The sequence below is a fragment of the Manis pentadactyla genome, chromosome X, assembly GCF_030020395.1.
Source record: "Manis pentadactyla isolate mManPen7 chromosome X, mManPen7.hap1, whole genome shotgun sequence".
Taxonomy (NCBI): Eukaryota; Metazoa; Chordata; class Mammalia; order Pholidota; family Manidae; genus Manis; species Manis pentadactyla.
In genome coordinates this window covers 16157903-16183932 of record NC_080038.1, presented here as the reverse complement: position 1 = coordinate 16183932, position 26030 = coordinate 16157903, and the positions used below count along the sequence as shown (strand labels likewise).

The 26030-nt window shown below is 32.5% G+C and overlaps 1 protein-coding gene across 5 annotated transcripts in view; it reads right to left on the bottom strand.

Moving 5' to 3' along the window:
- CNKSR2 (connector enhancer of kinase suppressor of Ras 2) overlaps nucleotides 1–26030 on the bottom strand; it is a 257408-nt gene that overhangs the window by 151475 nt on the left and 79903 nt on the right. For all 5 annotated transcript variants that reach the window (XM_036912833.2, XM_036912835.2, XM_036912832.2 and 2 more), the window contains exon 5: nucleotides 2676–2717. In XM_036912833.2, coding sequence (XP_036768728.1) covers nucleotides 2676–2717 — 42 coding nt within the window. The remainder of the gene's footprint in view (nucleotides 1–2675; nucleotides 2718–26030) is intronic.

Genomic DNA, 26030 nt, shown 5'->3' with positions numbered 1-26030 from the left:
TCCACTGTTCACCTCTAGTCCTTTGCTACAACAACTTTCCCATTCTGGAATTCAACTTTGCTTCATTTATTTGGTAAACTTATTCAAATATATTTTTCAGGAAGGTACTTTGGAAACCTTGCTGATCTGAAAATATTGTTTTCACATATGCTTTCACATAGGAATGATAATTTAGATACAAACATTTTTGGTCATTACTTTTCTTAAAAATTTTTTGGATTTTGTTCCATTATCTTCTGGTAGCTATGGTTTCAGAGCAGACATCTGAATATAATCTAATTTTTATTTCTTTGAAGTCAAAACCACTCATCTTTTTCTTCCCACTGGTTGAATGAATGTAAAGTTGCTTATTGCCATAGAAATTGTAAAATGTTACCAGAAAATATCTTGAAACTGCAACCTTTCCATTTTCTGACTGTTAAGTAATTCAAATTTCCTAATTTTTATTCCTAAATCATTCCATTACATCTTTGTTTCCTATTGTTTTCTTCCTCAAAAACTAATAATTTGTTGAAGGTGGGTTAACTATAATCTATCCTGTATAGCCATTTTCTTCTCTCATTTTTTGTCCTTTTATTAGTTTACTAAACATGTATCATTAAAGTTTATTCTGTGCCTTATTGTGTCAATTGTCTACAACATCCAATCTGCTTTTTATTTATTCCAGCATGGTTTAATTTCTATTTCCATGTTCTTACTTTTACAGACTGTTTCTTAGTTCATTTTGCACTGTTTATAGTGGTCTTACCTTTTTTATAGTATGTTATTCTATTTTAATACAAACAATGTTCTTTTGACTCTTATTGAGAACATTAATGTTCTTAATAAACTTCATGGGGGAGGATTTTCTTCTAATATACAAGATGATACTTCCTCTTCCCTTTCCCATCCTTTTTCTTTACTCATCCTTAAATAGAAACCTATTTTGGGAAAAGACACACCTCACAACTTTCCTGAGCTATCTCAGTTTGCCCAGGTGTTGAACTATACTTTCAAGCTTATATTGACTGTGGAATTCCTAGGATATAGCAGGTTTTCATAACTGGCAAGTTCTCCTTCCTCTTGACAACTGCCTCCCCTAACCTCCAGTCAAAATTAAGATACAAGGATTGTGTCTGGACTGAGACAGTTTCTGTTCATTATCTCAACCAAATGTAATCTCTACTCAGTTGTATAAGTAAACATATTCAAGTATTATAGAAACAAGGAGAACATTCAAAGTAGCTCACAATTTCATTCTAAACATGCTACATAAAACCTGTCTTTTAATTTTCTGGTGCATATAAAAAAGAAATGGGAAATAACATGGAAAGAAGGTCATCAGATTTATAGATAATTGGACTAGGAAGGTACAATATCCTCATTTTACATACTAAGAACAAAGTTTCTATAAATATTGGATCATTATACTGAACACCTAAGACGGATGTAATGCTACAGGTCAATTATATCTCAATAAACTTTTTTAACTTAAAATTTACCTTTTAAAAAAAATCTCAAAAATAGTTAAATCACTTGAAAGGTCACTGAGATAGAGGGATAGAACTAGGATTCAGAGAGTTCTTTAGAATCATAGTGCTTTCTTCTATACTACAGGAAATCTGGAAAGATACCTTTTTCAAAGTTTTGGTTTAAGGAAAGTATTCCAGCATCATATTCCAAGTGGTATAGTACACTATTTTATTACTCTTAAAAATAATTTTTACTGTAATAAAACTAACATGCAAATCTACAACCTTCTAGTGAAGGCTGGGCCATTTTTTGCAAAGAAAGACCAGGAAGGGAAGTGAAATGATAACATGAAAAATACAAGTGCTTCCTGAGCTGAATTGATAGGTTATTGCCATTCACAATCTAGATCACCATCAAACAGGATCTTTAAATTCTCACTAGCTAGAATGCTACTTGCCAAAGTGGATAATACTGCATTCGTTTCTAAACTCTTTCAATGTTATTTATGCTGTAACTTATTTCTAATGGAGGTGAAGAAGTTATTAGGGCAGATCAGCATCAACCAAGAAATAGGTTTACAAAGAAAATTGTAAATTCTTGTTTGTTCATTAACAAATAAGAAAGGAGATGCCTTTCTACAAAGTATAACATACTCATACTCCATTCCTAGTAATAAAATATCTATGAAGTCATTAACTCATTGAACAAATACTATCAAATTAAAGACAAATTTCACTAAATTAAATTAATTAAATGAAAATTTTAATTTAGTTAAATAAACTAAACAAATGTTACTAAATTAAAAATTCAGAAGATTGTTTGATGAGTACAGAATCAGAGCAAAGGCAGTTTGATTATTTTATTAAGTATTTCATCCAAATGATGATAGAGGAGAATTACCCGTTACATAACCAAATATTTTTTCTCTGATCTCTTTTTTGTCACAGATGAACAGTGAAAAATGCTGATTTCAAATTCTCTTTTCCCTAGATTCTTTATTTTGTTATATTCCAGCCTTGTTACATGATATAATCTTAAAATACTGTACCACATTTTTCTAAGATACAATAGAATTGTTATAATACAATTTATGGTTTGATTCTTTTGTACTTATGAAACATACAGGGCTTACCTTTTTATATGCTGTAATTTTTTTATTGAATTACTAGTTAAACAAAGAAATATTTTCTAATTAAGATGAAAATCAATCCAAGTATACTTACCACATGAAGAATTTTATTTTCTGTTTCATATACAGTACAATCCTGAAAAAAAGGAAGCATACACATTTGTTAAAAAAAATCAAACATTCATTTTAAAATATTTTCTTAGAAATTGTACTACAATTTGAAAAGTCTTGAAATTCAAGGAAAAACAGCAATAAGAATGGGGAAAAAATCTGGAATGTTATATACCCAAATATTCATAGTGGCCAGTTCTGACAGTCAGTTACAAGGATATTCTTATTTTTGCTTAATTGTGTTTTGTAATTTTACTAATTTTAAGCACACATACTAAAAGACAATATAGGTTATATAGATGCAAAACAAATATTGGAAACATTTTCTATCTAATGTGGTACATGGATATTTTTGAAATATTTCCAACATTTCACATACTAATTTACTATAGTTTGGAATATTAAGAAAAACACTAATATTTACTTCAAGTCATATAAAAATATCAAAAATACTTTTATATTTTTAGCTACTGTAAGCTGCTAAATATACCTTGTACTAAGCATTTACAATTGATACATGCTGCTAATAAATGCCATATTTATAGTTTTTGCCTTAAATTTGAGCCCCTGAAATTACAAAAAAATTTTAAAAATCACCATTGTCTTTTTACCTGCAGTTACTACACTTAAAATAGGCAGTAAAATAGAAAAGTGATATTTGTTTTGAAACTTTGTTTCTATGGCTCAGTTTCCTCAAGGAATTTATAAAATGGGCATGATATTAGTAGTAACCGAGTAAGGGTGCTGTGAGAATTAAGTGAGAAAATGAGATAAATGGCTTAGCAAAGTATCTGGTATAGAGTAAATGATAAACACATTTTAACTATAAATTATTGCTGTTCTTCATTATTATTTAACAATTTAAAGCTAATTACTTCAAGATATAAAGTTAACTAATTATTACTTGGCTGTCCAGTTTCGAAAAAAATCCGTGTTCCACAGTACTATACATATCAAGGAATGACAGTGCATTTCACTTTTCTCTCTGCATTTAAATTTAACAAAAAGGAATCCTGTTCACAAATTTTAAATGCCATTTAACCAAAATACCTTGTCAGAAGTACACATTCTTATCAGGGGCAAAATTTTTAAGGTTAATCTTAGGACTGATTCATTTTATAAACTAATAATAGAAGTACTTAAGGATCAGGTCTTGCCATTCTGAAGAGCTTCTGTGCCAAAGGAGTTTTTTTTTTTTTTGACAAATACAGTCATATCTATGTCTATATACTTACAGAAAGTCAATTCTTAATAATTAAATATGAATTATGTGTACAGAGGAGCCAAGGTATAAATAAACATTTATATTTGGAAAGCATATTTGTACTTATATCTGAATTTGGAAGAGTCCAATTTTATAGAATTAACTATAAACACAGTTCTACTGGGAAGAGATGATTTGGGTAAGCTGGGAAGTTGCCCAATTCCCCCATGCTGCCTCTAAGCTTGCTCCAGATGTAATGGATGCAAGATTCATTATTTACCTACCATCCCAGAAGCAGAGAATACACTTAAATGTTCAAACTTCAAAGGATCTCCTCAAGGAAACAAGTATGATCTAAATGTATATTCTGCTAGTGATATAGTAATCACAAAGAGTAACTATTTCAAGTGTCTCTAAAATATAATACTTTATGTGCACATCCCTGGTGTAATATAACAAAAAGAACTATTAAACAAAATCTTATACTATTTTCAGTAATCATATTGTTTGTCGGTAGTAGTATATTGTTGTCTATTATTGTTTTGTTGAAGCTGTTGCATGTGTTTTATAGGACAAAGCAATTGAACAATTAAGTGATACTATCACTCTATCATTCTTGGTGTCATTGATAAGTGATTTCAGCATGGGGAAAAAAGTAAATACATATAGAAGAAGTTAAGAAGAAACCCTAGAATCTCTTGATGTATTATGTATATACGTATGTATATTTTTCTTAGTACCACCCACTGAAAAGGCATAGAAAAAATGACAAACCTAGCAATAAACAAACCCCCTGCAGTTAATGTTCTTCAAATACTGTTTTCCAGGCCTTTTTGGAATATGGTTGATCCAAGATCTTGTATAGGAAAGGTAGAAGATAAGCTGAAATTATATTGTGACACAACATAGAAAGAAGCTATGAAAGACTATGAGGATTGTGTCAGTAGGACTCAGAAGCCAACATGAGAGATTCTCACTGAACAAAGATGAAGCAATTTGAGCATCTATAAAGATAACTGCAATGGATGTGAAGAGTAAATGTCATTAAATATACTAATATGTTTGATGCTGAATTTTAATATACTAGATACATCCAAATACATTTGGATGTATTTAGTAATAGTGAAAATAATATTGAATAATATTGAAAAACTAACATTGAATAATAAACTAACTGGACAATGCATAATATATTACTTTTCTTCTTGAATCAGCAAGATTTAAAAATTTTTCATTGAGGTAGTTGATATAAAATATTACATTGCTTTCAGGTATACAACATAGTGATTTGATAGCTACATACATTATTAAATGCTCTCCCCAACTAGTATAATTACTATCTGTCAATGTAGATGTTACAGAATTGTTGACTACATTCTCTATGCTATAATTTCATTCCTGTGATTAATTTCTGTTATGTTTGAGATTTTGTGCCTCTTTATCCCCTTCACCTATTTCACCCACACACCCCAACTCCTCTTCCATGGTAACCACTAGTCACTTCTCAGTGTCTATGAGTCTATTGTTGTTCTGTTCATTTGTTTTTAGATTCCACATTTAAGTGAAAGTATATGGTACTGGTTTTTCTCCACCTGGCTTTACTTAACATAATACCCTCTAGGTCTATCCATGTTGTTGCAAATGGCAGGATTTTTTCTTTTTGTATGGCTGAATAATATTCCATTGTGTACATGTACCACATCTTCTTTATCCATTCATCTATTGATAGATACTTTGGCTGCTTCCATGTCTTGGCTACTGTAAAAAATGCAAAAATAAACATAGGAGTGCATATATCTTTTCAAGTCAGAGATTTTGTTTTCTTCAGGTAAATTCCCAGAAGTGGAGTTACAGGATTATATAGTATTTTTACTTTTAGTATTTTGATGAACCGCTATACTGCTTTCCATGGTGGCTGCACCAATTTACATTCCCACCAACAGTGTAGGAGGGTTCCCATTTCTTCACATCCTCGCCAACACTTGTTATATCTTCTCTTTTGGATAGGGGTCATTCTGACTGGTGTGAGGTGATACCTCATTGTGGTGTTTATTTGCATTTCCCTAATGATTAGTGATGTGGAACACCTTTTCATGTTCCTGTTGGCTATCTTTATGCCTTCTTTGAACAAACATCTACTCAGGTCTTCTGCCCATTTTTTAATTGGGTTATTTTTTTTGATGATAAGTTGTATGAGCTCTTTATGTATTTTGGATGTTAACCCCTTATCTAATATATCCTTTATGAATATATTCTCCCCTACCATAAGTAGTCTTTTTGTTTTGTTGACAGTGTCCTTTGCTGTACAGAGCTTTTGAATTTGATGCAGTACAACTTGTTGACTTCTGCTTTAGTTTCCCTTGCTCACAGAGACGTGTCCAGAAAAAAATTACTCATGCTTATGTTCAAGAGATTTTTGCCTATGTTTTCTTCTAAGAATTTTATGGTTTCATGTCTTATATTTAGGTCTTTAAGCCATTTTTAGTTTACTTTTGTGTATGGGGTTAGGCAGCAATCCAGTTTCATTCTCTTGAATGTAGCTGTACAGTTTTCCCAAGACCATTTAATGAAGAGACTGTCTTTTCTGCATTGTATATTCATGGTTCTTTTATCATGTATTAATTGACCATGTATGTATGGGTTTATTTCTGTGCTCTATTTTGTTACAGTGATCTATGTGTCTGTTCATATGCCAGTACCATGCTGTTTTGATTACTGTAGCTTTGTAGTGTAGCTTGAAGTCAAGGAGTGTGATAACCCCAGCTCTGTTCTTCTTTCTGAAGATTGCTTTGGCTATTCGGGTTCTTTTGTGGTTCCATAGAAATTTTAGGATTATTTGCTCTAGGTAACTGAAAAACGTCATTGGTATTTTGATAGGGATTGCACTGAATCTATAATTCACTTTGGGTAGGATGGCCATTTTGACAATAGAGCATGGGATAGATTTTCCTTGATTTGTGTTTTTATTTTCTTTCATCAGTGCCTTATAGTTTTCAGAGTGCAGGTCTTTCACCTCCTTGGTTAGATTTACTCCTAGGTATTTTATTCTTTTTGATACAATTGTAAATGGAATTATTTTCTTGATTTCTCTGCTAGTTTGTTGTTAGCATATAGAAATGAAACTTTGCTGAATCCAGTTATTAGTTCTAATAGTTTTTTGGTGGAGTCTTTATGGTTTTCTATATATATAGTATCATGTCATCTGCAAATAGTGACAGTTTTACTTCTTCCTTATTAATTTAGATGCCTTTTATCTCTTTTTTTGTTGACTGCTGTGGCTAGCACTTCCAGTACTATGTTGAATAAAAGTGACTTCCTCGTCTCGTTCCTGATTTTAGAGGAAAAGCTTTCAGCTTTTCAACATTGAGTATGATGGTAGCTGTGGGTTTGTTGTATATATTCTTTGTTATATTGAGGTATGTTCCCTCTTAACCTATTTTGTTGAGTTTTTATCCTGAATGGATACTGAACTTTGTCAAATGCTTTTACAGCATTTAATGAGATGATCATATGGTTTTAATCCTTCCTTTTATTAATGTGGCATATCACATTGAATGATTTATTAATACTGTACCATTCTTGCATCCTTGGAACAAGCCTAAGTTGGTCATGATGGATGATCATTTTGATGTATTTTTTGAACATGGTCTGCTAATATTTTGTTGAGGAGTTTTGCATCTATGTCCATCAGCAACACTGATCTGTATTTTTCTTTTTTGTATTGTCTTTGTCAAGCTTTGGTATTAGAGTGATGCTGGCCTCACAGAATAAGAGTGGAAGTATTTCTTCCTTGATTCAGCAAGTATTAATTAACTGTGCTAAAGATACAAAGATGAATAAAAGACAGTCCTGACTTGAAGAAGTGTAGTTTAAGGAGATAGATATGTAACTTATTTGTTAAAATATGTAAAATTTCAAAGTCTCCATGAACTTTTAGATTTCAATAACTTTAGAAGTTAAATGCCACAAAAATAACATGTGAAAGGTCAATTATCTAAAATTTTTAAATATTAAAAATATTTCTTATGGAAATTCATCACAACCACTGTGTTGTGCTATACATTGCTCAAGTCAAATTTCACACTTGGTAAAAACTTTCATCAACTGATGTTCCTCAGTGACTAAAAGGATTATGTTTGTAATCCTCATCTTAAAATTATTCAAAGAATGAAGTACTGATGCATATTGACAATTCTGACATGACCCCTCAAGACAAAGTTTAAGGGAGATACATCAGATGACTGAAGTGGCCAAGGTTTTCTACTATCTAAGCAACTGTCATATACAAATATTAAAATTAAAGTCTTACTACTTGAAACAAGCAGAAGTAAACTGTAAAAGAAATTGAGATAATTGTCACATGATATTTGTAGCATATTTATACAAGTGAAGGTATTAAAGCTTAAATCTGCACTAACACATTTGGGATACCCACAATTACTATAATAAAGGCCAGATCATAGGGGTGGGGAAGCAAAGGAGGAAAACAACTCTGCCTTAAGAAAAAATCAGGAAAGGTAACTTTAAATTGGGTCTTAGAAAAAGTAGGTCTTTAGGCTAAGTAAATAAAGGCATTACTGTAAGAGCAATAAAACTACACTCAAACACAATTAAGCTGTGGCAGTAATTTTCAGATTTTAGTTCTATATGCATTTAAGAATCACTTGGGAAGAGGATTAAAATGCAGATTCCTAGGTTCAACCATAGAAACAGAGATTCAGTAGATCTGGAGTGGGGGCCCCCCAGATGATTTTGATAATGCTGGTATTTTGAGATGCAATCTATTTTAGGATATTTTAGGATATTGTGTGATAGAAGAATGCCAAACTAAATCAAACAAAAAATTATCAAATATATAGAATCCATAAAACAGTAAACTGATTTAAAAATATCTTCTGGCTCACATTAAACAGTTCTCATCTCAGAGCTATGTGTTTTTACTGATTGGTTTTTCTTTTTTTCCTCTTAGTAAACTTATTTCTTTCTTTAATGGCTTGTGACTTTGAATAACTGCTTGTACTTGTATGTAATGTATCTCCACGTTCTTTCAGCCAGATCAGCCTGTTCATTATTGAAAGCCAAAGGCTTTCAAAAAGTGCCAAACACAACACAACAAAAGCAAAACAACAGACATCACAAAACCTGCCTATTAACCTGCTACTTTATATTCAGGAGAAAAATAGTAACTAAGACTATGTTCTGTTTAGTTAAACTATAATTTTATGGAGTTCATTTATCATGCTAAATATTTAAATGGCCCTAGGTACTTTAGGGGATTGATCTTATTATTAAGTTATTTTTTTCCATTAAAATGTGACTTAAAAATATTTGCTTCTCAATTGTGGGTTTTATTAACATTTAAGGCCAAAACTTCTCCCAAAATATCATATTCCAAGTTTAAAAAAGGAAATAGCACCAAATATGGAGAAATCTATGTTTTCTGAACCTATTCATGATATGGGAAGACACACCTCTAACCTTCTAGTTATTTTTAGGTTAGGATTAAATTTAGATGTTTAAAATTGGACTTTGAGCTATACCACTATTTACTGTTAGTCTCTTCAGTAGCTCATGCTTTTAGTATGCATGCAGTATAACACCTGCATTTCTTTTTTATCCTTTTCCACATAATGCTTCTAGAAACCATGTGATGCATACTTAAATGTACCAAGTTCCTAATTAGACAACATTCACAAAAATGGGGAGTGTTTCTTCAATTTTGATCACTTGAGTATGCACAGAAACAATCTCCCACAGATGAGCTATACACCCACACAAGATCATAATAAGTTATCCTGTCTGTGAAACAATGATGCAATGATGTTTTTACAGAATACATAGAAAAATTTCTATCCTGTGTTACCACTGATGCTCCATACTTTGTCAACAAGTTTTAGGCACCTGGAGGTCATAATGCTCAGTAAAAATAATATTTGTCATCAACTGTGCATTATAAATAGTCATAAGAACAGCATATAAGTTTATTAATATTGTATGAAGAGAAACAGTGTATGTGTCTAATGTTATAATTATATTTAATGGAATTGATATAAATTTTCATCTCTCTTCAGTATATTATAGCATAGTTGTACAAATAATATAAAAAGTATTGTTTTGTTCTCAAGTAATAAATGATCCATGTATGCAAACCTTTGATAATGGTATTTCATACTGAATACATCACATATTCTATTATTAGGCTATCAAAATGTCTTCATATGCTTGAGTGATTAATTCATGTAATGAGTTACTATTATACTCTTATTCACATATGCACTTGTTTATTTACTCAAGTCACAATTCTACTCACAAAAAAGTTTTTTACCTTTTGGTATCTTTTAAATGCAATTCACTGCCAGATACTATAGGGTGATCAAAGATAAAGTTGGCCCTTCGTCATTATTATTTCATTACTTAGCGGGGGAGAAAATAGTAGTGGAGGGATAATAGTACAAGGTAGACAAGATAACTGCTAACAAAAGATCCCATAAAGGAGGAGATAAGTTCAGATTTGTTAACCAATGAGTAACCTTCTGGAGGAGATGATAGTTTAGCTGGCCTAAAATAGCTTTCAAATCTGGAATTGAGTTTGATGAGGAAAGACCATTTCAGATTGTGTGAACACCCTAAAGCAAGTCACAATCAGGAGTAAGCAGACCAATTTGGCTAGAGCATGAGATATATGGGGTGAATGCAGTGGGAAAGAAAGCTTATGAAGTAACATGGGATCATATTGCAGAGAGCTACCAGTGCTAGGTCGGAGAAAATTTTTGCTTTAAACAATAGTCTATTTTCAAGCCCCATTCCATCAGGGTAGCAAGAACTTAACTTGGTCAGTTGACAATTTCTTGTGACTTTCCTTTGGGAGAGGCTGAAGTCAGGGTAGCTCACATAGTGCCCTGGTTGGTGTTAAACAGCAATGTGAATGCTGAATGTTGTGTGTTGGTGGGGCAGTGGAGAGGAGCTCAAACTCTGTAGTCAAGCTAACAACTCCCATAGCCATTGTTTGCTCCTTTTCTCATGATTGCTTTCCTTTTGTTGTAAGAGTAACTTTAGTTTCATGCCTCAAATAATGAAACTGCAAAGCTGTGCATCTTCTTAGACATACCAAGCAGACATTTCATCCCTAGGGAAGATGAAGGAGTGTGCACCTTTACTCTGATACTGATGTCTGAGAGTGGGAAATAAGTGACTGAAAGTATGTTTAATGAAAATGATGGGAAGAAGTTGTGGATTTGGAAGGGAGAAAAACAGGGAAATCTGTCAGAATACTCTGTCAGCAGAAAATGTAACAGGTAGTCAAGGCTTGAACTGAAGTTATGATGGTAGAAGAGGAAATGAGGAGACATGCATGACATACATGTAGCCAGGAATGAGACAACTGGACTACCGATTCATTAAATACAGAGAATAATGGGGTGTGGAAAGCTAAATATTATTCCAGGGGTTCAAGCCTGAGCAAATGGATGAATATCACAGTCATGATGGTAGGAGAAGAGAATTTAGGGGGAAGAAAATAATGATATTTTGGACATGTGAAATTCGAACTGGTGAAAGACAGGATATTATACAAAGCTGTTGAGCAAACAGCTAAAAAAGCTGAACTGGATCTAAAATAGAGTCAGATCTGTGATATATTTACACTGAAGTGATAAAGGTACAAGAAAACAACAACAAATTCATTAAAAAAGGATATGTATTGTGAGAAGATAGCTGAATTTGACAGAAGCTCAGACAATACTAATGTTTAGAAGCTAGATGGAGGAGAAGTTAGGTGCATGGCCAGAAATAAATGGAGAAAGTGATATTAGAGAAACATTTAATACAACTAATAGTGATAATAGTTATCATATGTTCTGTGTCTGTGCTGTTTAAAATCAATAGTCATTAGACACATGTGGCTACTGAGCACTTAAAATATGGTTATTACAAATGATGAACTGAATTTGTAGTTTTGCTTAATTTAAAGTTACATTTCAATTGCTACATGCATCTAGTGGTTAGTATGTTAGACAGCAGTGCAGGTCTAGAGAAGTATGCTATAGTGCACACAACAGTTACAAAATGGGAAGCCATTTAATTCCAAACAAATAACAGTAAAAACAATATCTGGGAAGAAAACATAAAGGGATTGAGTTTGTAATTATTAACCAGATACTTCACTTTTTTTCCTTCAGCAAAGAGCAGATTACAGTTTCTTATAACATCTACAGTAGCAGCACAGTACAATGAAACCAATTCTCTCTGTAGGATAATATAATAAAAAGAACCATGAAAAGGAACTCAAAGTATCCATCACACCACTTTGTGGGTATACAGAAAGCAGTGCCAAGGATAAATGATTTGCAATAGATAGAAGACAGAAGTCCAAACTAAATTTAGATTCTTCAAAGACCAAAAGCTGACTGAGTGATCTCAGTGGAAAGGAGAATGTCCACATTGTACAGAAAGGTACTGGCATTCTTCCTGAACATGTCATCAAAAGTGCATTGTTAAACTCTAATTTCAGGATATAAATGTCCTTGGCAAACAAGACAGGCAGAGGCATAATCACCCAATAAGTCCCTCCTTGGCAACCCCTTTACCATTTTGATTGGCTCAATGACCACAAACTTGTTGGTGTTCCTGTCATTGTTTTGGGAATGAGAAGAGGAAAGTTCATAAAGGATGGTATCTATTCATATTTTTCAATGACAAATTTTTAAAAACATTAGATAGATTTTCATTAGGTTAAATAAGGTTACAGGTTGTAACATAAAAAGAGCAATAAGCAAAGAATGGGAGGAGAATGGGTGGGCATAATTTTAGTGGCCATCTAGTCTTTCTGCCAGTGAACACAGTCATATTCTTCCGCACCCTGCATCATGTTTCCTCTTTAAAATTTTTCTCAAATTCTCCTCCAAGAAGTCGTCTAAAAGGAAGCCCCATTTGGCTCTAATCACTCTAGTCTTTCACTTGACATTGAAAGAATAATGTCCCAATAGTTGAATGGGTGTGGAAACTAATCTTTTGGCATATAGAGACTTGGGGGTACAGGCAGAAGTGATGCTAACAGTTTTATTCATTGTCCCAGTGGCTCTCTAACAAATCCAAAAACCATTGAGGCTTTACAAGACTGGAGTGTCAAAAGGGATAAAAAGTAAAAATGGTAAGTCAAGGTACCAATGACCAGAAAACTCATTAGAGACTGTGATCTCTGTACCTTTAATATCTTTATTTTGACAATCTGAAGCAGTGACCTAATCCCTATTATAAACTAAATTTGCTTATTCTTCATGCCTTGAGTCAAGACCTGAAGGGTTTTGAATGGCCTATCAGATACTAACTATATATATTTTACATTTCTATCAGTTGTCTAGTCTCTCATAACAGATTGTGAGTCTTTTCAAAGGAACCCTATGTACAACTGTACTGTTTAATTTCCCAAGGTGCTCTATACACTCTATTAATACAACCTGAAGTTATCAGTTATGATTATTTTATCCTACTGATTCTCTATTTTCACATTCCATTATAAACATTTTATATTACTTTTATAGATTATGTATAAAATGAAACTTTTAAAGCCATATTTCCTAAAAAAATTTAATTGTCAAACTGGTACAGTACATTTAGTTTCTTCACACTCCTATTTTGTACAAAAATAGACTGAATTTCACAGTTTTAAAATCATTTTCAATGTGAGTTTTGTTTTAAACTTTAATCTGCATGATTTCATCAGATAATTTCAACAAAAATAATTGGGTCTTTCTCTGCATGAAGGTTCATATTATGTAAAAGATGTGAAGCATTTTATATTCAAACAGTGAATGTAACATTTCTTTGTAATAAAAAGCTTCTCTAGCTTCCAAATGTTCTACTTGTTTATTATAATGACCGCCTAATATATCACAGGGAAAGAAATCTATAGGGTCTAAGTGATGGAAGACAATTTTTCCCTTGTGGCAAATTCAACTAAATAGTTCAAGGAAAGATAAATACCACACCCCATTATAAATGAAAATATAAATTAAACAGTAATTCTTCAATTGAAGATCATCCACTTGGCTGCCAGAAAATAAATGGAAGTTATGGCATATTTGAAACAAATTCTAAGTATTAGTTTAAAATTTTTCTTAGTCCAAAAATATTGTCTTTGTCCTTTTTCTGTATTTAGACTGCATTTTCTTAGACAAAATGGAACCATTTATTTTCAGTAACTGTGTGTAACATTTGGAGAAGCATCATTTATACCCAGGTACTCAATAAAATTTTTGGGTCACTGATGATGATACAATATTTAAATCCTAATAAATGCTAAATTGTCCAAATAATAGTATTAGCTTAAATTTAGGCTTAATTTGGTATACCTTCAAAAGATATTATACAGAATCATTATCCATTTAGGGTTTCCTAGTAGTAACACTAAGTGATTATAAGGCAGGCTTTTAGGTTTTGAAAAAATTCAAGAGGTCCTCCCCCTCCCACCAACCTACCACCCATATTCCAGTAGATTACCCCTAAAATACCAAGACACACATATACATATGCATACACACCGTTGAGATAAGAAATTCTTCAAACCCAAACACTACCAACCTGTTTTTTTGATATTTAAATTTTCCCATGTAATTTTATTGTCTCTTTCCTTATATTCAAATAAACAACACTGCTGTCCTTAAAAATTGTAGTATAATGTTATATAGATTCATTGCTCTGGCAAATTTGTACTATGAATATACACTTCCTTGTCTAAAGGGAAAAATAAACTTCCTTGAGCCACTGAAGTCAGCCAAAGATATGTGAGTTACTTTGTCCAGTGAAATGGGAGCAGAAGTGCTGTATCTCATTTCTGTGTAGCAACTTTAAGAACCAGTACATAGTTCATCATTTTCTTTATGTCTTCTACCATGATGACCAGCAGTGTTCAACAAAAGGCTACTCTGGGCTTTGAAGTGAAGAGGATGTGGAACAGAGGTTTCACCACCTAGGATACACACAGAGCACAAGCGCTGGACAGGTGTTATTAAAGGCCATTAATATTTTCAAGTTTTTTGTAACTGTGGCATAATTCAGCTTACCTAATGTGAAGCAAATGGGAGTTTCTGACCAGGATTCCTGCCTGGCCTTACTAGCACCCATTGTCTATATACTTAAAAGCCTATTTGCATATCTCTGGGATGTTTACTAGGGACAGAGCAGCTGGTCAGTCAAAGGAGTACTGGCCCAGGGGAGGGATGAAGAGGAAACAACCATTCTCTTCTCCCTTCAGTTCTGGTTACATAATTGGTCAGGTGACCACCAGTCACCAGAGATTTGTCCACAGAGTTCCTCCCAGTGAGAGGGGCAGGGAAATAGTGAGTGACCAGGGAGAGTAGGGAGAGAGCAGGGAAGTCCCAGTGCTCCCGGAGAATTAAACCTGAGCGTGGAAGCAGGGAGCTTGGAGAGCCGCCGAGAGAGTGGGGGCAAGGAAAGACTGAGACCCACTGCCATGAGAATAAACCCTCTTTAAACCCTCAACTTCTTGCCCTTGTCTTTATTTGCTCTCATCAAATTCATAAGGAACATGCCCTGGGCAGGGAACCCTCTCCTTCCAGAGCAACACCTTGACTGATACAATCCTCCACCAAATACAAAGGGAAAAAGTAGAACACTTATGCAAATGAAGACCTAACCAATGCAGAGTTTAATGCAGTAACTATTCCATGAATTTTACAGGCTGTACCTCTTCATTTCAGGAGATATGAGTATTATTTTTCAGAGGTGCTATGTCACTTCTAATGCATTGTAATTCACAATCAACCTCAGATTACATTCTGCTACCTTCATGCAAATTTAGCCTTTCCTATCTTGTATTTATAGATAATTTTTGCTTCATTTTATAAGTCTGATTCATGTGCACTTGTCCTAATTACTTAATTCTGACCAATTCTTCAACCTGCTACTGTCAATTACAATTTCAATCCATTATTTCATTTGTGTTAGGGCCTAATTTCATTTGAATTACCTATTTGATGTTGGTGGTCATTCTGACCCAATCCAAGGGGATTGGGTTATTAAAAACTATTTTGTCAGAAAAGACAAAATGCCTTAGAAAATCAGTGATTATAGCTGGTAGCTCTATTTTCTTTTTTTTGGTTTTCTGCTTTCATTTTATGTAAGTGTGAAAATCAATGTCATAGATTTTTGTAATGATTTGATGATATAATCCATGTAAGGCATAATATGATTCATAAATGCAATAAATGTTATTATTATTCCTTCTTATTTTACTAACTCTAGTTTCTGCACATGCCTATTGACACCACATTAGTTTTGAGCACTGGTTTCCCCCTTATTACAAATGCACAATAACTATTTTCATTAATAACTTATATTGGATGTCTCAAAGAACAAGTCTAACCCTTTTGGATATGCATTTATGGCACAGATGGACTATGAACTGATAGCTACAGTTGTAAATTCAAAACTTTAACTAGCCTCCTTTATAAATGTATGGACTCTGAGTTGGTATCATCTATAAATAGTTGAACCTCCTGATTCATATTTCTCAATCATTCAGCTAGTAGTGAAGTTTGGGAAATCTGCATTGTTAAACAAGCTCCCCCAGGTGAATCATGGTCCATGGACCACTCTTTGGCAAAAACTGTTCTTGAGGACATACATTTTCTTCCCACATCATACTCATCTCATACTAAACCAGTAAAGTATGAGTACAGCATAGTGATCATAAATTTTGGCTCCATATTAAAATCAACTGAAGTATAATTTTAAAAATACTGATGCCAAGGCCCACTGCAGAGTCTCTAATTCTAGGTGGGTCTTGGATGAGGCCCAGATATCAATGTTTTTAAAAAGATATTTTCTTGATTCTAAGGTGAAGACAAACTTGAGGAGCAATGAGCATGAAAATGGCAATCAATGCCAAAGGACCTGGATCTAAGTCCTGGCCATGTTACTTTACCTCTCTGAAATTCCAGACTCATTTACACAATTGAGATAATTACATTCGGTCTGCCTCCTTCACCTGATTATTGTGGGGAACAAATCTGACAATACGTTATAAAAGAACTTTGCCGAACTTACAACAGTGATTATATTATTGCCTGCCTATTAAGCTTTATATGGCTCTTTTTTCTTGCTAATAATTTTTCAATGTCCTAAGGAACAGGGTTTATCCAGATGATTTGGTTTGAAGGAGGGGTTACAAAGGTGAATAGAAGAGACCAGGGCAAGATACATTTCAATTCTTAAAGACAGTCCAGAATCCTTGTGGGCAGACAAGGCAGGAGGACATTTGTGTAGTTTAAATGTGAAGAAACAGGAAACCTCTGGGGTGGGAAGGGCTGTGGAAAAGAGTGAGAAATTAAAAAGGAAATTAATAGTTATGGTATTAATAATTGCTGAATAGTGCTAGGGTAGACATTTCAAAAGGCATTAAAAACTTTGGGGATAGCATTTAAATAGGAACAAGATACACAAGAAAGTATTACAGAACCAGAAGAAATAAAGGTACTTATTGAACCTTTTTACTTTTCCCCCTTAGGTGCACTTTCAAAACTCCCACTGTAGCACTGCATAGTCCAATAGCATTATCTTCTATAGTCCTTGATGGCTCAGGTTTCCAAATTTGATGTCAGATTAAAACTGGAATTTTTAAGGTACAAAAATATTCTAATACTCAGAAATGCATGTGTAAGTTTATCTGGGGAGGGTGGGAAGCAGAGTGGACAGTAACGGAAACCTTTTCTAGCTCAAAAAACTATCCCTCTCCTCTGAGCCTCTGGTCCTCTTCACAGTAATTCCCTTTCCTCTCTCCTCCCCAATTGGCCAGTTCGTAACCTGTTTCATGGAGGTGACTAGTGCTGTCACCACTGTTTCCCCCACCCCCAAGGATTAATAGGAGAAGAAATTGGGAGCAGCAGCCTTAAAGTTTAAAGGACTGATTCTAGTATCTACACTAATTATGACATACCTGGATTTCATCAATTTTGAAAAATCAGTATTTTCTGTTTAGTTCTCTTTTAGGTCTTCATCAGCATCAGAGCAAGTTACAGCACCTAAATTTAAAATCCTGTAACTTTTTTTTTTGGTAAAATTTTAAGGGGAAAATGAACCCTTTCATTTTTTAAATAAATATTTATTTGCCAGGCACTGGAGACAGAGGTGTATAAGGCAGATAGCTGCCTTCACCAAGTCTTCTATAGCAAATCTTTTCTTAAATGGATTGGTATTATTTGGCTTGCTTCTTTAAAAAGAATAATCATAGTATACTACAAATGGTAGCATATCAGGGACTCTCTTCAGAAGTTTGTTTTATCACCTATAAGGATTAAGAATTACTAACCCATTTTTCTACACCTGTTTCCATATACATAATATAGCAGTAATGGTAGAAGTTCTATCTTTTTATGGTCTTTATGAGAAAATTCTAAAATTCTCTCACTCTTAAGGTGAACTGCATAATAAGACAGTATAACAAAAATACAGTAATTCAGAGAGTAGGAAGACAATGAAGGTACATTTATAAATAAGCAGTAAAACTTTGAGAACAGGCTATAGTACAATTGGAAAATGCATATATCCATACTGTATAATGGGGCAATTACTCTCCTATGCATGTACTTCAATGTAGGTATATATCAAAATGTTCATGGTCAGGAAAATGGATAAGCATATTGGGAGTACATACACACACATATTAAGTGAAAGTGAATGAACTATAGTGACTAAAAAAAACATGAATTCAGAAATATAACATCAAGTGAAAAAGTAATATGCAGAGTGATACTTTTAAAAAGTTCATAGGCAAGCACAATTAAATGAGATGTTTAGAAAAGTATATGAAACTATTTTAAGAAAAAAATTAAATAATAAACACCCTAAGAAGAGGCAGGATGATGAGATGGGGGAGGAGCACAACTATAATTAAAGCAATACTTGTAATGTTCTACTTAGTAGATGGCAGATTCATGAGTATTTGGTTTATTATTATGCTTCATAATATATATATATACATGACATGTACTTCTGTATATATATAAAATATTACATAAAATTTAAAATATAATACACTAAAGAAAGCAGATGTCTAAGAAACAGTATCCTGCCATTTTCTATCTAAAATAATTTGATTAGTATATTATACACACATCTACTTCTTGTTATTACTGATGGTGATACTATCTACATGTTTAAAGGTGCTTTGGCAGGATGTTCCAATAACACGCAACACAGTCTAGGTTTGTAAAAGAATAAACCTATAAAAACAATCTATTTCAGTATTCATTTTCATATAATATACAGCTTTTAAATTTTTGTTCAAAAGTCAGGCCATTGCCAGAAAGCTGTAAGAATAAATTATGTCATAATGTTCTAAATAGTGCCTTCCTAAAGTCTTAGCACGCAGTAATTTCATCACTCTTATTTACCTTTTCATTCTGAGCCTTCAAAAAATGTACAGCTACCAATAATCATTTTATCTTATATTAAGAATGAGGATTTCTCTGTATATTTATATCTTTTTTATTGTAATGCTATATTCTAGGCCTTTTAAGAGATATAGACATATATATATACACATATATATGTGTGTGTGTATATATATAACATAATCTTATTTATTTTTACTTTGGTATCATTACTATACACTTACATAAGCAACACTGTGGTTACTAGATTCGCCCCATTATCAAGTCCCCACCACATACCCCATTACAGTCACTGTCCATCAGCGTAGTAAGATGCTATAGAATCACTACTTGTCTTCTCTGTGCTATACTGCCTTCCCCATGCCCCACCCTCTACATTATGTGTGCTAATCATAATTCCCCTTTTTCTCCTTATCCCTCCCTTCCCACCCATCCTCCCTAGTCCCTTCCCTTTGGTAACTGTTAGTCCATTCTTGGGTTCTGTGATTCTGCTGCTGTTTTAGTCCTTCAGTTTTTGCTTTGTTCTTATACTCCACAGATGAGTGAAATCATTTGATACTTGTCTTTCTCTGCCTGGCTTATTTCACTGAGCATAATACTCTCTAGCTCCATCCAGGTTGTTGCAAATGGTAGGATTTGTTTTCTTCTTATGGCTGAATAATATTCTTAGCTTAGAAAATCTATATATTTTTGTATTATATTTGTCTTCTGTTAAAAAATCCTTAAGTTATCTGGCTACTATGCCTCACAGTTCTATTATCTAACTTCTGATTCACTATATTAGGATTATATAGAAAAGTTTAAAAAGATAATGGTGTTTCTTCATGATCAGTTGAAACAGTTGAAGAAAATGAAGGATTAAGTATAATATAATTCACATTGTTCAAAAATGACATATAAAGCTTGTCCTGGTTTTTGGGCTGAAATGCCCCAGTTTCAATCCCAAGAGTCCCAGTCCAATTTTCAGGTCACCCAGAATGTGATTCAGAAAGGCTTAAACACTAACCCTGAGAATACAGCAAAAATAGTATGTAAAGTTGTGTTTGAAATGATTGAGAGACTATCCTGGCTGGGCTTTTATATATTTTAATACTTACTACATGAACTACAGAATATATATGATGCCTACCCCAGTATAATTTTCAGAGAGTAAGAAGACAATGAAAGTACATTTAGAACTTTACATGTATTTAACTGCTACTTGAATCTTCATATCCCTTTTACAATACACACCTGTATGACTGACTATTACACACACTGGCCTTTTACCTTTCCACATTTTGAGTTTTCCATTTTCAACATTTTCAATTCTAGGTTATTTGAATATATGGATAAGGATGGCAAGTTCACAGGTGATCAAAATTAATTACTGTATTACATCTGACATGGACGTTTCAAAATATCTCCAGAATATGAAGTACAGTAATCAATTTGCATTAAAATCTAAGGAACATCCTAAATTAAACTAAAATCCTTTAAAAAAAATCACTCATTCTAAAAATTCATTGCCACTCAATACCGTAAGTATTCAGAGCAACCCTCCTTTTAAATTTCTTGTGGAGCAAAAAACTATATTAGTTTAGAGTTTCTAAAGGGTCTTTTACTATATAAGGCAACTAAAATGATCATTTATTAAACTCCCAATGAATGCCAATTATAGGCTAGATTAATTTCCAGTATTACATCAACCCTACAACAACCCAGCAAGGTGGTGATCCACTCTTGCCAGTAAAGAGAAATAGTATCAGAGATATGAAGCAATTTTTCCAAGTTCATACAGTTTGTCAAAAAGCAGAGCCAGGATGATGAGCTCAGATCTACTTTACATCAAAGCCCACTATAATATGTTTCCTTAAAATGTAAGAGTAAATGATATAAAGTGCCAAACAAGAAGATAAAGGAGGTACTACTCATACAGACAAAATGTAAAATACAATATAATATAATAAAAGTAAAACATGATAGCTATTGTCAATAAACTTAATAGGCCAAATCTCCTTGCATAAATACTTAATAAAACTTTAAAAATCACTTCTAGACTATTTATTTTTACAAAATTCTACAGTATTTTTTAAATTTTTAATTTTTAGTATTTACAGATATATGCTGTAAGAATCTAATCCACAATTACCAATTCAGTAAGTCCTAGGAAAGCTCTTATTTTCTCTCAGATATTGATCTGGAGAAAATACCCTGATAAACATAAAACAGGTTGGATTAAATTCAAGCAAGACTACATTTTAAAAAGGGCTATACACTCAATATGCTCATTTATTTTTTTATTTGTAAGTACATATTTAGAGAACAGTTCATAAATTGTGAACTTTTATTGACTTGTACTTTAAATGGAGGTAACAAATATGATTAGAAAGCACACACATGCAGAGAAAGCTGCCAGTCAAAAACAAACACTTTTAATGGTGATAGTTGAAGAATATTTTTTTCCATTTTCTTGAATAGCGTTAAAAACAAAATAACACTGCTAAGCTTGACTATTACCAAAAAGACAAAAAGTAACAAGTGTTGGTGAAGATGTGGAGAAAAAGGGACCCTCGTGAACTGTTGGTGGAAAGGTAATTGGCACTGCCTCTATAGAAAAGGGTATGGAGACTCCTAAAAAAACTAAAAATATAACTATTATATGACCCAGTAATTCCACTTTAGGGAATTTATCCAAAGAGAATGAAACAATTCAAACAAATACACACCTTTATGTTCATTGTAGTATTATTTTTAGCAGCCAAGATATGGAAGCAATCTAAGTGTCCACTGAGAGATCAGTGAATAAAGATGTGGTATATATGTATATATATATATAATGGATATTACTCAGCCATAAAAAATAGTGAAATCTTGCCATCTGTAACAACATGAATGGACATAGCAGGTATTATACTAAGTGAAGTAAGTCAGAGAAACACAAATTACCATATAATTTCACTCATATGTGTAATCTAAAATACAAAAGAAATGAAGAAACAAAACAGAAACAGACTCATAGATACAGGAAACAAATTGTTGGTTATTGGCGGGGGGGTGAAGAGGAGGCAAAGTAAGTGAAGAGGGTTAAGAGTTACAAACCTCCAGTTATAAAATATGTAAATCATGGGAGTGTAATATACAGCATAGGGAATATAGTCAATAATATTATAATAACTTTGCATGGTGACAGATGGCAACTACACTTACCATGGAGATCATTTTGTAATGTATAAAAATATCAAATCATTATGATGCATACCTGAAACTAATAGGATATTATATGTTATTATACTTCAATTAAAAAAGGTTTTAATAAAAAGAAACAAAATACTTCAAACAGACAAGTATGGGATAAAATCAAACAAGTGAACTGTCAGAAAGTTAGAATGACAATGTAGGGCATTTATTGCAGGAAAGACAAAAGCAATTACACAGTTGTTTCTGGTGCTTAGGCTGGGATGACTATAAATATTCTTCTTTATAGTTGTCTGTATTTTTAAAAGTTAATTAGTATTACTATTTTATAAACTGTTATAAAGGACAAAAAATATAATTTGAATTATGCACTAAAATTTTTTTAATTATGGCATAATACTAAATGAGAAAGACCATATTCGAAATATTTTATGTGTATGTACATAAAAACAGGCTGAAATAAAATAGGCAGAATAACAGGATTTCTTTGGGTGGGAGGATTACAAGAAATGTTTTTTTTTCTCTTTTGATTACCCCAAATTTTTCTATAAGGCCGATTATATTATACTTTTATAATTAAAAAATGTAGAATATTAGAGAAGCACAGAATGTGCGACATAAAAAGCTTTCATACACTTATTGCAAACAATATTAATGGAATGAATACAAGCAAGGACCATAAAAATTCTCTTTCAGTATCTAAATGAACTTTCATTTCTTGATGATGATTCTTTCAGTTAAGATTATTTGAACAGTAAATGCTATTTCTTCAAATTTTAGAGTGTGGGGAAGGAAAGTTGACTATGCAGTAAGTAAAAATTACACACTTAAAATAAGATGTTTTAAGAAAGATATCTAGAACTTCTTTTTGCTTTGCATTACTTTTCTTCTCAAAAGCTATTTTACAACAATCTTGTATGAAAAAGTCTAGTGATCTTTTCTGTTTTTTCCAATTTTGATGATAGGGGGACATAATGTTTTGAACACTATTTAGAAAACCAATAGTATCCAAGGACATGGGAAAATTGATTAAAAAGGTTGAAAAATGAGTAAGCCCATAAGAAAACAGAAAGACATTTTAATGACATACAATATAGAAAGGACCATTTTGGATAAAAGAGTATCACCAGAACTTGAATTTTAAAAGGAAGTTTTAGAATATTTCACATGTTGAAATTTTTCTCTCAGCATGTGATTCAGACTTCACTGTATATGCAGCTAAAGATAATCCACACCGAAAGGAGAAAAAATCTGTGTACATTTACTATTTAAAACAAAGCTGTTATTCTAATTCCTTTTATCAAATCTCACTATTTCTTACCCATTTCATAAATAATATTACTTTTGTTTTGTTTTTCACTTTGCATTTGTGAACTATTTTTAATACATCTGATTTGATTATCACAATAACAGAATTATTTTTGCTTATAGATGGCACAAGCAATTGTATGGTTTGGCCAAAGAAAAATGCTCATGAAGCAACAGGCCTAAGCTTCAAGTCTCCCAATACTCACCATCCCTACCTTCTGTCCCTTGCCGAAGTATTCTAAGTTCCCTCAAAGCTTCACCTTGCAAACTGATATTCTGGTGCCCGTTTCTTAACTAGTGATGTTTGAAGTGGAAAATATAAAAATGTTACAGTAGAATAATTTTAGGTTAAGCTGACACCCAGTAGGGCAGGTATCATGGCAATTATTTCAATGCTGACAGAAGTGAATGAGTACTTGTCTCATTTTTCTGATTCAGGTACTGACAGTACTCTAAATAAAGCTTTGATTTTTTGTGAGAATTCTTTCCATTTAAGATTTTTTAAACCAGTTTCCTTTTTTTATCAAATGTGTTATTATAGCCAATCTTATAGGGGGAGGAAAGTGGTGGGGGTGGGGAATCTCTTTAAGAGACTTCAAATATAACTACATAAACCCATCACAACTGGAAATAAGTAGAACAGATATAGTAGATTATACATATTCCTCCAAATAGCTTGTTTAAAGAAATTTATGTTATCTTTCTCCTCTAATGTTGGCATTACTTTAAAAATAAGTAGCCAGTATCAAGAAGCACTTACTTCATAGTACCACCACTTTCTGTTACGAAGAGAAAAAAAGCTATTTGTGACAGTTTATTTTTAGATATTGATAATCTCATCTTGCTGCAAAGGGAATAAAAATAATTAAAGTTGACTGAAAAATAATTTGAAGTACAGCATATTTCAAAGCATAACTATCATCGTAACTGCTCAGATGAGATTTCCTGAAAGACTGGTAATAAATGCATGTCCTAGATATTTTTTTTAATCTACTCTTTGCTTATTCAAACTGGCCTCTTTTATTGGCAGCTTAAAGTTTAATTCATGTCTTCATATATTTCACACAATTCCAAGTGTGTGCAGTAATTACTGTGTATATAATGGCTGAATAAGACCATTAAATGGACATTGACTGTTTATAAACTATGCTATTTAAAATAAAATAAGCACTTGTCTTTGTGCTCTTTTAATAAACAAAGTAGTATTTCTTAAATGTATATAGCATTCAATTTTTTGTTTCTCTGACAACTCAAACTCATTTTAGAAAATTTGGAAAATACAGGATAGTAGAGTCTAAATAAAATAAAATCATCAATAGTTTCATTAGTAAGAAACAAACGCTTAACTATTTTATTTCATTTCTTTATCTGTCATCTTCATTCCTATTGCAATGATACATAGCAAGAGATGATAGAGCCCAGAAAAACTTGGTACCAAATATATGACATAATAGTACTAAAATGATAATTTGTTAATTTACAAACATTATTATATTATACCTATAATTAAGTTTCTTCTAAAAGATATGTTTTGTCAGCATTATATATTTGGCATGGTGTTTCAGACGCTTTATTTATTTTCATTCTAGCATGGGAAAGTGGTTATGAGGATGAATACTTATTTTAACTAATGAATAAACTGAGATATAAAGTGATGGGTATCTCTAGATATTTCTGGGGTTCTTTGCATAAATAGCACAGATAGAACTATAGCTTTTACACAGGTGATAAAATGAGCAACAGTTCAAGCATTTAATTCTACATTTTTCAAGGAAGAGTATAAATGAGCATGTGCTAATAACCACAGGGTATAGTTGGGGCTCAGGTCAATTTATTTTAACAAGTATGTAATGAACACCTACTATGTTATGAAAAGGATGTTCCTGTCTTCAAGGAGTTCATAATCTAATGGAAGTCAGAAAGTAAGTCCCACACAACACAGAGTTATAGTCAATAGGTTAACAAGGGACAAAACAGAATCATAAAAAATAATTAACACAAAAGTAGACAGGCAAAAGAAAAAAGAACAGATGGGAAACACGGAAGACAAACAGCAAGGTGGTATATATAATTTAATCCCAACCATATCAATGATTACATTAAACATAAATGGTCAAAGTAGAGGAAGGTACAAACTGTTGTAGGAAATTGTAAAAGTTTCATGAATGAGGTGACATTTCCTAAAGATCTTAAAGAACAGGACATAATTTTAACAGGCAGACATAAAAATACATATGGG